The sequence below is a fragment of the Nylanderia fulva genome, unplaced genomic scaffold (assembly GCF_048542155.1).
Source record: "Nylanderia fulva isolate GAGA-0341 unplaced genomic scaffold, ASM4854215v1 Scaffold33, whole genome shotgun sequence".
In the NCBI taxonomy this organism is placed as follows: domain Eukaryota; kingdom Metazoa; phylum Arthropoda; class Insecta; order Hymenoptera; family Formicidae; genus Nylanderia; species Nylanderia fulva.
This window is the reverse complement of record NW_028190400.1, coordinates 1,447,258-1,460,991: the sequence shown is the minus strand read 5'-3', so window position 1 is coordinate 1,460,991 and position 13,734 is coordinate 1,447,258. Positions and strand designations below refer to the sequence as shown.

Here is a 13,734-nt window from a genome sequence, read left to right as displayed (position 1 = left end):
AATTTTTTTATTTAATTTCTTTTGAAAATGTCTTATAGAAACTTTTATTGAGACAGCGTAATTTTCTTAAAATTATCCTTTCTTTAAAAAAGACATGTTAAGTCGATTCTCAAATGTATCGGTTTATCTCGCAAATCTGGAAGTGTATTGTTGCCTCTTTTCCATCGCTCTGATTGATTTAAAATTTTTTTGTTGTTGTAATTAATCTAAGAGTACGCAACCCTACTCATATTTTGGCACGAAACACAGGGTCGGCCGTAATAAATTGTTAAACAAGTATTTAAGCGTTTGTACAAAAATATTATGATAAAATGATTTTTCCGGAACTTGTGTCCGGATGATTAATTTTTTTTTATAGTAAGAGGTCCCAAACTATGCTTGTAATTTTTAGAATTAGACGTCAAAACGGCTACAATGAGTTTTTATACGGATATATGTGCGTGTATATCTAAATATCTACTTAAGCGGAACTCTTCCGGATGCGTATATACATGTATGTAAATATCTTGTTGAACGGAACTATTCCGGGCCCTGTTTATTAACAAATAAATTTTTTTCTATCGTAAATAATCTAAGAGTATACAACCCTACTCGTATTTTTTGGCACCAAACACAGGTCGACCGTAATAAATTGTTAAATTTATTATTATAAAAGTTATTTTAGAATGATATTTTTATACAGACGCTTAAATACTCGTTTAACAATTTAGTACGACCCTGTGTTTGGTGCCAAAAAATACGAGTAGGGTTGCTTTTTAATTGCTGTATTAAAATTAAACGTAAAATATATAATAAGACAACACATGCCTTTTAATTGCTATTAAAATTAGATTTAATTAGTATTAAAATTTAAACGTAAAAATAATAAAATAAATAACAAATATATGTACATGCTAAAAATTTATATGTATTATAACCTCTGATGTATTATAACCTCATATCCAGCAGCAATAAAAAAAGAGTATATTAAATTATCAGTATATTTTCTTCTATATTACATGTTTTATGCTTACACAATTCATGACCTAGTAATCTTATCTATGGATTTTATATTTGCAGCCAATATAAATAAGACGATGCTATTACGCTCCACATAGTACTTGTACAAGTGTAATTAGATGTTAGAGAAATTATACGAGCAAAATGAAGCGCGGATTTTACGTTATTGTTTTCGCATTTATTGTAAATATCTTATTTGGCTATAAAAATAGTTAAACACTAAAGAAGAAAAAGAATTCTTTATAAAGAATTTTTTTAATTGCAATAACTTTTAATTAAAATTAATTTATAAATGTTACTTTATATAACATTATAATTAACGCGTATATAATTAATATAATTTATATAACATTATAATTAACGTATAAGAATATACAGAAAACAAAATTAATTAAAAAATATAAAATATAATTATGTATCATTTTAGCCTGCCATCTTGGCTAGAATTCCAAATGTAAATAAGAAAGTAGGATCTCATCTACAAGAATACAGTACTTGCCTGACTCAAATCGATATCACTGAAAGTAAGTTATTAATTTTTACATTATATATATTCAATATTTGTTTTTTCTTAACTAGAATTCTTTGATTAAATTAGACATTTTTTAAATTTTAAACGAACAAAAAATTATTATTTTATTTTTGACCACTTACAGTTTTGTGTATGTAACTTTAAATATCTTTAAAAGATCACTTTTATAAAATAACTTTTCTGCTACAGACTATTTACAATTTAATAAAAATAAAGAATAAAATCCTTGTTTATTTGCATTTTCGGAAAAGCTTAGTTTGTATATAAATACTAACATTTTTTATATTTTTTCTATAATACAATTCGATAACTGAATTTTAAATTAAATAAATTATACTAAAGATAAATATACATATATTATATATCAAATAGTTTTTTCAATTTAAATAATAAAACTCATTTTCTTAGAATTAGTAAACAATAACTTTTTGTAATTTTTTTAAATATTATAATTTATTTTTCAGATGATATATACACAGTAGGAGATCTAATACATGATAGATATAAGGAATCTGAAAATGAAGAAAAAGTAAAGAAAAATGGTTGTTTGGTACATTGTCTATTACAAAAGCAAAACTTGGTAAGTTTTTTTATGACAGTTGTACATGACATTCAAAATTGCAAACTATATTATATATATTTAGCTAACAATAAAATTATTAAGTATTAAGTATATAAATAATTTTTTATGACACTTTTATTTTTTAATTAATTTTTTATTTAAAGCTAGCATATTAATTACTAATTTTATCTAGAAAATAATATTTTTCTTTAACACTAAAGGGACATTTGTATATATATCCTTACATTTGCTATAAATGTGAAAATATAGGGTTTGTGTTATATTTAAAAACATAAAGAGTAAAATAAAATTTCTGTATTTTTAAAAATAAGTTATTGATATTTTATTCTTTTTATTTATATTTTTTAAAATAATATTAGATAGAAGAATTGGATTTGAACGTAGAGAAATTACATACTGAGCTTACTAAAAAAACGAATGCCCAGCCAGGAGACAATGTTCACAAAGCTCTGGATGAATGTATAGAAAAAGGTATAATTTCAAATTATATGCACATTCTAGTTTTTATAATAAATATAAATTTATTTGCTACGTTTTTATAAAGTATTTAATATTATCTATTAAATAAAATATTAATTTATTTTATATTTAATTTTTAATTCAATGTTCTAATAAGATTAAAAAATGTGCATAATATATAATATTAAACTTATATTTTACAATAAACTTTACTTTTTTATCACTTTTACTAATTTTTTGTTGCAGTAAAAGATATTACAGATAAATGCGAGAAAAGCTTTGCTGTTATAAGCATGTTACTACAAAAGCTGCAAATAAAGAAGATAATTAGAGATTATGTTTATATAATACTATATAAAGAAGATATATAGAGAAGATATATAGAAACGAACATAATTTTAGAGATTATGAAAGCCATGACTCAGTCAGAAATGGTCGATCGAAAAGATCAGTAATAAGCAATTTTTTCCAAATTTTAAGTGCGATTTTAGCTATCATTATGTTAGAGATGTTTTTAGTTGAATAAATAATTTAAAGATAAAGAAAAATTACATAATTACATGAAAATATAATTAGACATAGAGAAAATATAAATTTTTTTATTTTTATTTTTATATTTGTTGTATAATAATCATTGTTTTTGCAGCTTAGTGAGAGTATGTAACAACAAATATGCAGTGTTTTTAAAATTATATATTATATTATAATTCTCTCTGTATTTTTCTTTTAAAGTGTAAATTGTTTAATTAATTAAATGCATAGGTTTTTCATGATTTGCATTTTTTATAATTTACGTAATCGTTATCATTTAAGCTAAAATACATTTCCATATCATTAAAATACACATAGTTTACGATAACTAAATTTGTTTATACTTTGCATCTTTACTTACTTTATCTTATGAATATTAGATATATAAATTAAAAAGTGCAATATTTGCAAGAAAATATTCCAATACGCCTGTTTTTACTTCCATATAGCAAATTCATACTGTTTTACATTTATTTTAATTTCTTTTTTTATAAGAAAAACAAGATAAGAATCTTTGTCGGCAAATTGCATATATAGAAAAAATACAAATCATAATAATACATATGTTGATAATTTTTTTACTCAATAAAACTATATTTAATTTAAACATAATAAAACATCTCTACATTTACTATTGTTTCATATCAAGACATTTTTCGATATTATAACAAAAGAAAATAGATTATGAAATTGTAACACTACAGCTTTTTAATATGAGATAACTACTTTTTTTTATTTAGTTAATAATGAAGTTATGTAAATATTAATAAAGTATAATATACTAATTATTATTCGAAAATATTGTGATAATATTTTTATTTTAACGCCACAATTATTATTTATCTTCAAGAACATTGCTTGAAAGATTCTGATTATACTTATGTCGCTATACATACAAAGTATACATTTGTGTTAATTATCTGGACATAAACTAACAACTATTGTATGTTATATACAAATAATAAAATTTTAAATATTTATATCTCTATGCTTAATAATTATATATTATATATTTATCTATATATTATATATTTTATATATACTATGTGTTAAATCATATAAACGCAAGTTCTATAAAGTATGTATATATTATTTTCATCTTTCAATAATCTCTTTATATTCAATATTTAATATTTTACAGAAATTTATATTAATTGATCAAATTCATACAATATATAAATAAGTATATATAAATACTAATATATAAATAAATTATTTATTTATTTAATAAAGAAGTATTGAGATTTCTACATATATATATTTACTTTAATTATTGCGAAAACACACACATCAATATGATAAACCAAAACGTACGTTAAATTATTGAAAATAATAATAATAAAAGTAATTAGTTATTAAATTTTATTTATTAGTTATATATGTTTCTCCGATTTATATGATGTGAAATCATACTGACTAGAATAAATGATATATTTAACAGTATTATATATGAAAAATAGATAAACAATAGATTGTAAAAAAAATATAATTTGTAAAAAAAGTATATAAAATATTTTAAAGCTATATACATTAATAATAAATAAAAAATAGCCATAACATTCCTCATCACACACACACACAATTTTCTTTCTAACAGAATATGTATTATGCAGAATAGCTACATACAGTCTTTAATTAAATGTTGTTACATTTTATGAATATATGAAATTTAAATATTATCAATACGCTCTATGTTAATAAATATATATATTCATAACAGAGTATTTATCCATAAATTATTTAATTGCCATATCAAATTATTAATATAAGAAGCATTTGATGCATGTAGCATGTTTTCCTGCAAAAATAAATATAAAATGTGCGTAAAATATTTTATACATATGTTTATATGAAAAAATTGAAGAAAAAAATTAAATCTATATTCTTTGTAAACAAATATCAGGAATAAATACGGCGAGATGATAACGATATCAATCACAGATTAAGTATCAGTCGTATATGTATATTATTGTATAATCCATTGTACGTCATTTTTTTTCTGCGAGATAAAACATTTATTAATCTTATTATTATACTATTCACATGGATCTCCTAGCTTTATATCAGAATATGTTTTTGTCAGGAGAATCTGCTACATGCTACGAATCTGCTATATTTTAACTTATCATTTACGTACATTCATGTACGTTTATTTATTCAGTCAACAAATTGTATGAAATGTAATATTAAAAAATCTTTAATAAAAAAAGACCCCGACAAACTATATATATAATAGGCATATTAAAAAATGCAAATGTTATACTCGTGCATATGTATGTGTATATGTCATTAATTAATTAATTAATTAAATAAATAAATAAGTGATTTTGGAAATTTAATTTAATTAAACATAATCACAAAAATATTCTGATGCTAATAAATATTAAACAAAATTACGACAACTAATTATAGTGTATTGCACACACAAAAAGAATGATTCCATATTTATACGACTTTTGAGAATTGCTATTCCAATATGTATCCCAATGTATTGTGCGTAGTGAAACATTTATATCTTATAAAATTGCATAATAGCTATTGATTAGATATAAGCCTATACTTGAAATTATATGCTTGTAGCTCTGACATACATCATTCCTCATTAGTGTGTCGCGGTTACGAATAAACGCAAGTCAACCATAGTAATTCCAGTACCGGAGATGCCACATAATTGAACAAGTTTGAAACTCTTGTGCGGAGCTCTTCACGTTCTCGACGTATCTTTCTTCCAGTTAACTGGAGCGGGTAATTTCCGATTCGTACCATCCAAGTTTAGTCTACTCTTTGAACATTTCCGACATGTTAGTCGCCAGAAAGCGAGCCTGAAGTCTGCCGAATAGAAGGCGTAAATGAACGGGTTGATAGCCGAATTAATCCACCCTAAACATATAAAATCACTTCCAATCATTTTATTCCGTCAAAATATTAAAATAATAAATATAGCAACTGATTGATGTTATATTATATAATTATGATTTTTTAAAAGAATTACAGAAATAAATTACAAATTAAAATACAAATAGGCTGTAAGATAAATCAATTGTGTAAAAAATTTTGTTCAGTTTATATCACTGATCTCTACTGTATTTTTTTTTATTAAAGACTATAAACTATAACATAATAGAAACTATTCTTTTAATAGAACTTTAAATTTAATTTATATGCAAAACATTTTTAATTTAAATTGTTGTTAATTTTAAAATTATTAAAACAAATATAACTTAGACATTTATTGAAAATTAAATTTGTGAAGAGAAAATCATGAATAATAATAATTTTAAGAGAACCTACATACATATATGTAAAAAGAAGTTACCTAGCCATGTTAAAGCTGGCATAAGAACATCTGGCGGCTGCACAGGTACAAAAGGTGTTGCCAAATAGAGAATAAAAAATGGCAACCAGCATGCAACAAAACCGCCTACAACTACCGCCAGGGTACCCGCAGTTTTCGTCTCCCTAGCGACTTTGTTGATGCAGCTCTGCTGATTACCTCGAATTGTGCTCAGCTTTTTGCACGTGCTCGTTGGTTCGGTTTCCTCGGATGGCTTGTCACACGTCACACTACTCTCAGCACAATCCGTACGTTGTACTTTAATACTTTTCCCACGATCAATCTGCCAAAAGAAGATTCAAAATTCCACATTTTTATGTAATTAATATTGCACAATTAGTTGTATAATTAATTGTATATATATATATATATATATATATATATATATATAAAATTACATAATATACTTATGTGTATGTAATTTATATATATTAATAATTAAAGTTTTTTGATTACAATTTTTTTATAGTTCAAAATAACACTCTAATTTTTTAATAGATTGTAAGTTTTTAATAGATTGTAAAGAAAGTAAAAACAAAATATTTAATCATATCATAGAATTTTGTCACTTTTACATGCTTTATTTATATTTGAGAGCGCCACTATGCTGATTTTATTAAATTATTATTATTATTATTATTATTATTATTATTATTATTATTATTATGTAATCTTTTGTTCTATATTTTCCACATAATTTATGTTTATATATATATATATATATATATATATAGTCGATAAGATTTTCCAACTTATCTAAATTATAAAATCTTTTAAATGTGTGGTTCTTTTCTTCTTCAAGATTTTTTTCTCATAATTTTATATAGATATATTTAAAATAACTAAATTTATTATAATATTATAATAACTAAATTATTATAACATTATGATTACAAAATATGCATTTATTACAACTAAATTTTCTTTGCTTCAATCTATATACCATTTTTATCAATGCAACATTATTTATTTGATTTTAATCTGAGTGTACTCATATTTTTCAAAATCAATGATAATCGCGAGATTATTTACGTCAATCCTCGTTTCATTTTTAGCTGATCTTTAGCTTTGAATATGATAGTAGAATTTTATCATTAATTAATAAGAAACTTATCATTATGCTTTGCTCTATATGCGCTCTACAACTAATTTATAAAATTTCTGCTATTTTTTGCCTGTTACATGTATATATTTTATAAGAAAGATAAATCATACTCAAAATAATAAATATAAATAAGTAAAAGCAATACGGGCAAGTGTAAACCGAAATGCCACGAAGTAAGAAGCACCAAATTAAATGTCTTTTTCGAATAAAAGTCTTTGTTCGAAATAAACAGAATAAAATGTGAATTATATGTATATTCAAAATATACATTTTATATTTGTGATAGATAATAAATATAACGTATTTAGTGTTTTATTTAAAAATTGTTTATAATACGTTTATATGCATAACATTAATAACTTATATAATTTTTAACTAAAAGAGTAAATCAATGTAATTTTTTTTATTGTAATTATGTAATATAATGCAATAATCGATAAATATTTAATTATTGTTTACATTAATTAAATGCATTGTTAAAGAAATAGCACGAGAAATATTTATCAAAGATATAATCACAAAATTTACTTTTTCGAATTTATATTAATTTTATATTAACTAGACAAAACACAAGCGCGCGCTTTGTGCGCTCCTTTGATATTATTTCTAATGTTTATTTCACAACTCTCAAATTGTTAATCTTCGCAATAATAGTTGTTTGATGCTATGACCATAATTTTAATTCGCAAAATTACTAAATTATGTACATAATATTAATTCCTGAATTTTTATTATGTATATAATTTTAATTTATTGAATTTCTATTATGTACATAATTTTAATTTGCTGAATTTCTATTGTATTGTTTGAGAACTATTTTGTACAGATGTATCACCTTATATATTTTTTCTCATTTTGTTTAGTTTAATCTAATATAATTACGTACACAAAGCGAAGTTATATTATTCTTTGATAATAAAACTTCAAAAATTACAACGCATGTATAAAATTATTGTTGCAATGCATGCATAAAAATATATTTATTAATTACGTGATTTATAAAAATTAAAAATTTAATATATAAATTTTTAATAGAAAAAAAATATAATTTTAAACAATAATCTTTCAATTAAAATATCTGCTTTTCCATTAGATTCGCACGTCTGTACGCGTCCGCTACGCTACATGACTCTGTATGCTGCGCGACGAAAACAATTCTCTCTTTCTATCTTCCATCAGATTAATACATCCCATATATCCATCACGATGCGCGGCTCGCGCGACACTGATTTTCGTGCGAGGTATCGCGAGCGCGGGCCCAATAGTCACATGACTAGTGGTCACGTGACCATATGGTCACGTGACCACTAGTCATGTGACTATTGGGCCCGCGCTCGCGATACCCCGCACGAAAATCAGTGTCGCGCGAGCCGCGCAGCGTGACGAATGTATGGAGTATAGAATTTCGCGTGAATGTATGGGGTATAGAATCTCGCGCAAATCTAATAAAAACGTAGATATTTAATCACAAAAGATTCTTGTAGAAAATTTTATTTCTTTGTTCGTATTTTCTGTAAAAGATTTAAATATTTAATTTTTATGCATTACATAATTAATTAATATATTTTTACTAGAACACAAGCGCGTGCTTCGCGCGTGTTATTGATACATATTATTTTAATTTTTTATTTTACAACTGTCAAACTATTAACCTTCACGATGGCAGTTGTCTGATGCTATTAATATAACACGGGCTGCGTTCACTTTGACGCTTTCAGCGCTACAAGCATCTTCTATCTTCGTTGCATATCGAATATCAAACAAAGACAGAAGATGCTTATAGCGCTGAAAGCATCCAAAACAAACGCAACTATAATGTTAATTGGGACAATCAATCAGCATCGCAGAAAAACAGCAACAATATTTACAATAATTGACTTTGCATGCTTTTTTAAGAAAGGTAATTAAAAAAGAACATTTAAACAACTCAAAAATACATATATCATGTATTATACTAATATTAATTTCTTGTATTTTACAAAGATATCGCATACGGAAGAATAAAAAGAAGATTATTTAATCTTACAGTTTATGAAAGCTTTTACTATGAATAACATTGATATTGAAAATATAAACAGAGATATATTTACAATTAAATATACACAGCATTATCAATATAATAATCAATATCAATTTTGAATATAAAGTGCTTTTACAATAAAAAAATATATTTTTTTCTTTATTAAATTACATTTTTACTTCTAATTAATAAAATAATAATATATATAAAAGTAGTATCTCGATTTTTAAAATGTCATGCTATATAAATAGATATAATAAAAATACATTTTTCATATTAAATAAATTTTAATATTTATTGCAAATATATTATCAATAATATCTATTTAATTAAATTTTTTTAAACTATAGGATTTTTTTAAATTTGTAGCAAGCGATTTTGTACGCGTAAAAATAATTTTTTATGATATAATATAACCATCAGTAATTATTCCAATAACTACTTGAATAAAATAGTAGAACAATATTTGAAAATTTACCGGTATTTAAATATTTTAACGTACATAATATAATATGTATGCTTTTTGTTCAATATTAAATTTAAATAAATTACATTAATATTGATATCAATATTTTGTAATTATTGTATAAAAAATTCTTTTTTCATTATAACTAAAATTTTCTATTAAGCTGTCAAGTATTCTGCTATGTTCAAGTCAAGTATTCTGCTAATTCAATTGTATTCGGCTATGATTTTTTATAATAACTAAAATTATTATTGTCACTTTCTCAACCTTATTTTTTAAGATTAACATTCTTATCATAAAAAAAATTTGTTAATTAAGATTTTTTTTATTGCAATAAATGTTTCTTTCAATTTATTAGAGATATTTTTCTTATTCCATTACTACAATAAATCACTTAGAGTGACCATTTATTTTCGTTTACTTTGTAATCCGAGGAAAATTATTTTTTAAACTATTTTTATTCAGTATCACAGTATAACATACATTCAGTATAAATCTGTGATACACTACAAATATATACAGTCGTATATATACGTATGTGTATATATATATATATATATATATATATATATATATATATGCAATATATATACATTTAATCATATACTTTAGACATAAAAATATATAAAAAGACATAACAACAATAGATATAAAAATGATAAAAATATTATCGTTATGTTGATAATATGTATGTATGATTTTTAATATATTTTTTTGTGTTTTCTCTATAAAACTTATGTGTAAAGAAATTTCACGCATATTGTTATGTAACTAAATCAAGTTCGACAAAGAAACCAAGATAAGATATATTGTATAAAATAATTTATAACACATTGATTACATAAAATCGAATAATGTGTGAAATCCGCGTCTCGCATTACGATGTTAAAATATACTTCATTCTACGCTCGCATGAGAAAGAAAAAGAGAGAGAGAGAGAGAGAGAGCAGTTGATTTCTCTAATCTCTTTTTCAATAAAATTGTGAGAACGATTTCATTACCTTCCGTCGCGATGCTGTAGTGAAATCATAATATCATTTGTGTTAAAAATAGGCTAATTCTTAATTTCTGCGATGAATTTTCCCAGATTGAAAACGAGTTTTGAATTTGGAACACACTCATAACTCAATAAACTTGTCATTATCATATTCATATTTAATTCTCTGTTGCTACGTTGTTATTGCGAATATTTTAGTCTTCCTAATTGCTTTTTCTGTATTCTATTTCTCTGAACACTGCAGTATCATTTTTAAAATTTAATTATAAGAATGTAAAATTGTATTATATTTTGTTTGTAAACTGAACATCGTGAAAAAAATGTTTAACTCAACAAAATAATATTTTGAATAATCAAGAGAATTTTTCTTCAAGAAATTAAGAATTTTATTTTAATTATACATAAAATATATAAATTGATCATGCATACAAATTTTTGTATCATGCATTTTTTATAGACATTTAATAAATATATAATCTTTTTAAATATTATTTTATATCTGTATTTATATTTTTATCATTCTAATATTTAAATGTTTATTATTTTTAATGCTTTATTATATTCATTTATTTGTTAATGACATATAACAATAAATCCAGATATTGATCGAATGTAATCTCAGTAACGAGTGATTAATATCTTGCTGCCAAAATTAGCTTACAATATCATCCATCGAACAAATGAGAGAGAGCAGCATAATACTAGGAAGATTAATATAGGCAGGTTAAACACTGGAAAATTTAATCTAATTTTATCAATATTATATCAAATATTTGTTAATAAAAATTTTTTTAATAAAACATAATCAAACTTATTTATTTAAATAAATAATAACGCTATTATTTACGAAATTGTAGAGCGTGAGAAGAACACAAGATAAATATAATCATCATATCACGATCTTTCGCGTAAAATATTATTTTCCAGATAAATGTTATTATTTTAAGTAGGGAAAAGCTTGTACACTCAGATAATAAATACACGATGCCAGCCACATTATCAAATTCTATCGAATTATATAGTAAATATATGTAATGTAAAGTAAATATCTAATAAAAATTGTCGTATATAACAGGATGTATAACAAGAAATAGCGCTGGAAGTACACTAATGATCTTCTATTGCGTCTCTAGGGAAGACTAAATCAAATAGTTCTCACCGTGATTTTACGACGCGATCGGACATTCTCCACCTCGTTGGTCGTCTCCAGATTTCTGTGCCTGCTCGCTATGACGCACGAAATTCTGCCGTACACGTACAGCATTACCAACATGGGTAGGAAGAAACTACCCATCGCCGAAAATATCACGTACGAGGAGTCCATGTTGTAGGAGCACTTTTTGACATCACGGTTCGTCGCACGAGGAAAACAACCTAATAAAGGTGGACTTGTTATAGCACCAGCCATTATCCATACCGCCACAATCATCACCCCGGCCAATCTTTTGCTCCTGCGTCTACGACTGTATATCAACGGCTGAGTTACGGCCAGATACCTTTAACAAAAAACACCGATGATGAATTCCGCATAATTTTAGATATCTAAGCTGAACGACCAAATTTACAAAAATTTCCAAAATTTACATAAATATCGCATATACTAAGAGACATGCTTAAGGAGCTAGAGGGTCAGTCACATGCTGAATAAATCATTCTATGGTCCTAGAATTTTTAGAGCATTTCTTATCGTGTTTCCAAAATTACATTATATTACAGAAAAGAGAAACATACCAAAATTGTATTTCTAAAATACAATTGCGTAATAATAATTTTAACTTTTCGAACAAATTTACTCAGATCTGTAACTAATAGGATAAAATGCAAAGTTATAGTAGAATCATCTAATTTCATACATAATATAATACAAGAAGTAATTCAAATTAGAATAAAGACTGCAGAAAAACGAAAAAAAATTTCGATTGCTAGGTAAATGTTTTGAAATTTTTATTTAAATATAAGTTTCTATATTATAAATCTATTTGTGATTACTTTGTAATATGATATATATATATATATATATATATATATATATATAAGAGATAAATAATATATAATTGTATGGACATGTGTGTACATAATATATTTTAAATATTTACATATATCAAAGAAGAAAATATCTAAAGAAAACATCTAAAGAAAATGTAATTGGAAAAAGAAGATGACAATAAGATAAATATAAAAGAACAATCGCTTCTCAGCGAGCAATATTGATTTGTTGTTTGGTTGTAACGATAAACTAACATAATAAAATATTTTATTGCTTGAACAAATTTTCTACCAACCGGAAAATTCACCCGTTTCTGTTATCGTTTTTTCACGCGGAAACTCGTAAAGTGCAGACATTGGAGAATTTACGACATGTGTGATTTCCTTTTCTAATGACGTGAAAATCTATTCGTGAGAGATAAAGCAACTAACAGAATGTTCCCCGATAATATCGCTTTCTACGTGACAAGTTTTGGAAATGGGTACTATCGAGTTTACCTGTCTATAGATATGGCACACAACGAGAGAATACTGGCCGTGCAGAGTAGAATGTCAAGAGAGACCCAAGAGTCACATAGTATCTCGCCCAATTCCCAAGTACCTCCTGTAAGCTTCATCAAAAAATATATTCCATTTGATAAAAGCGTAATTACTTTTTCCCAAGGTAAGAAAGATTTGCATAAAACGATCGATATCTCTGCTCTCTATTGCATAGCAATAAT

The 13,734-nt window shown here is 24.5% G+C and overlaps 2 protein-coding genes across 5 annotated transcripts in view; one reads left to right on the top strand and one right to left on the bottom strand.

The window, feature by feature from the left end:
- Positions 1-1,090: 1,090 nt before the first annotated feature.
- On the top strand, positions 1,091-3,346 carry LOC114943739 (pheromone-binding protein Gp-9-like). Its single transcript, XM_029319423.2, has 5 exons — positions 1,091-1,182; positions 1,427-1,523; positions 1,996-2,111; positions 2,474-2,585; positions 2,820-3,346. The coding sequence occupies exons 1-5, from the start codon at positions 1,144-1,146 to the stop codon at positions 2,942-2,944; spliced, it is 489 nt and encodes a 162-aa protein (XP_029175256.2). The 5' UTR covers positions 1,091-1,143; the 3' UTR covers positions 2,945-3,346.
- Positions 3,347-5,194: 1,848 nt separating this feature from the next.
- LOC114931761 (putative G protein-coupled receptor No18) overlaps positions 5,195-13,734 on the bottom strand; it is a 47,157-nt gene continuing 38,617 nt past the window's right edge. For all 4 annotated transcript variants that reach the window (XM_085484941.1, XM_085484942.1, XM_085484940.1 and 1 more), the window contains 4 exons: positions 13,511-13,623; positions 12,186-12,522; positions 6,421-6,721; positions 5,195-5,984 (listed from right to left, as the gene is read on the bottom strand). In XM_085484941.1, coding sequence (XP_085341067.1) covers positions 5,809-5,984; positions 6,421-6,721; positions 12,186-12,522; positions 13,511-13,623 — 927 coding nt within the window. In that variant the 3' untranslated portion in view covers positions 5,195-5,808. The remainder of the gene's footprint in view (positions 5,985-6,420; positions 6,722-12,185; positions 12,523-13,510; positions 13,624-13,734) is intronic.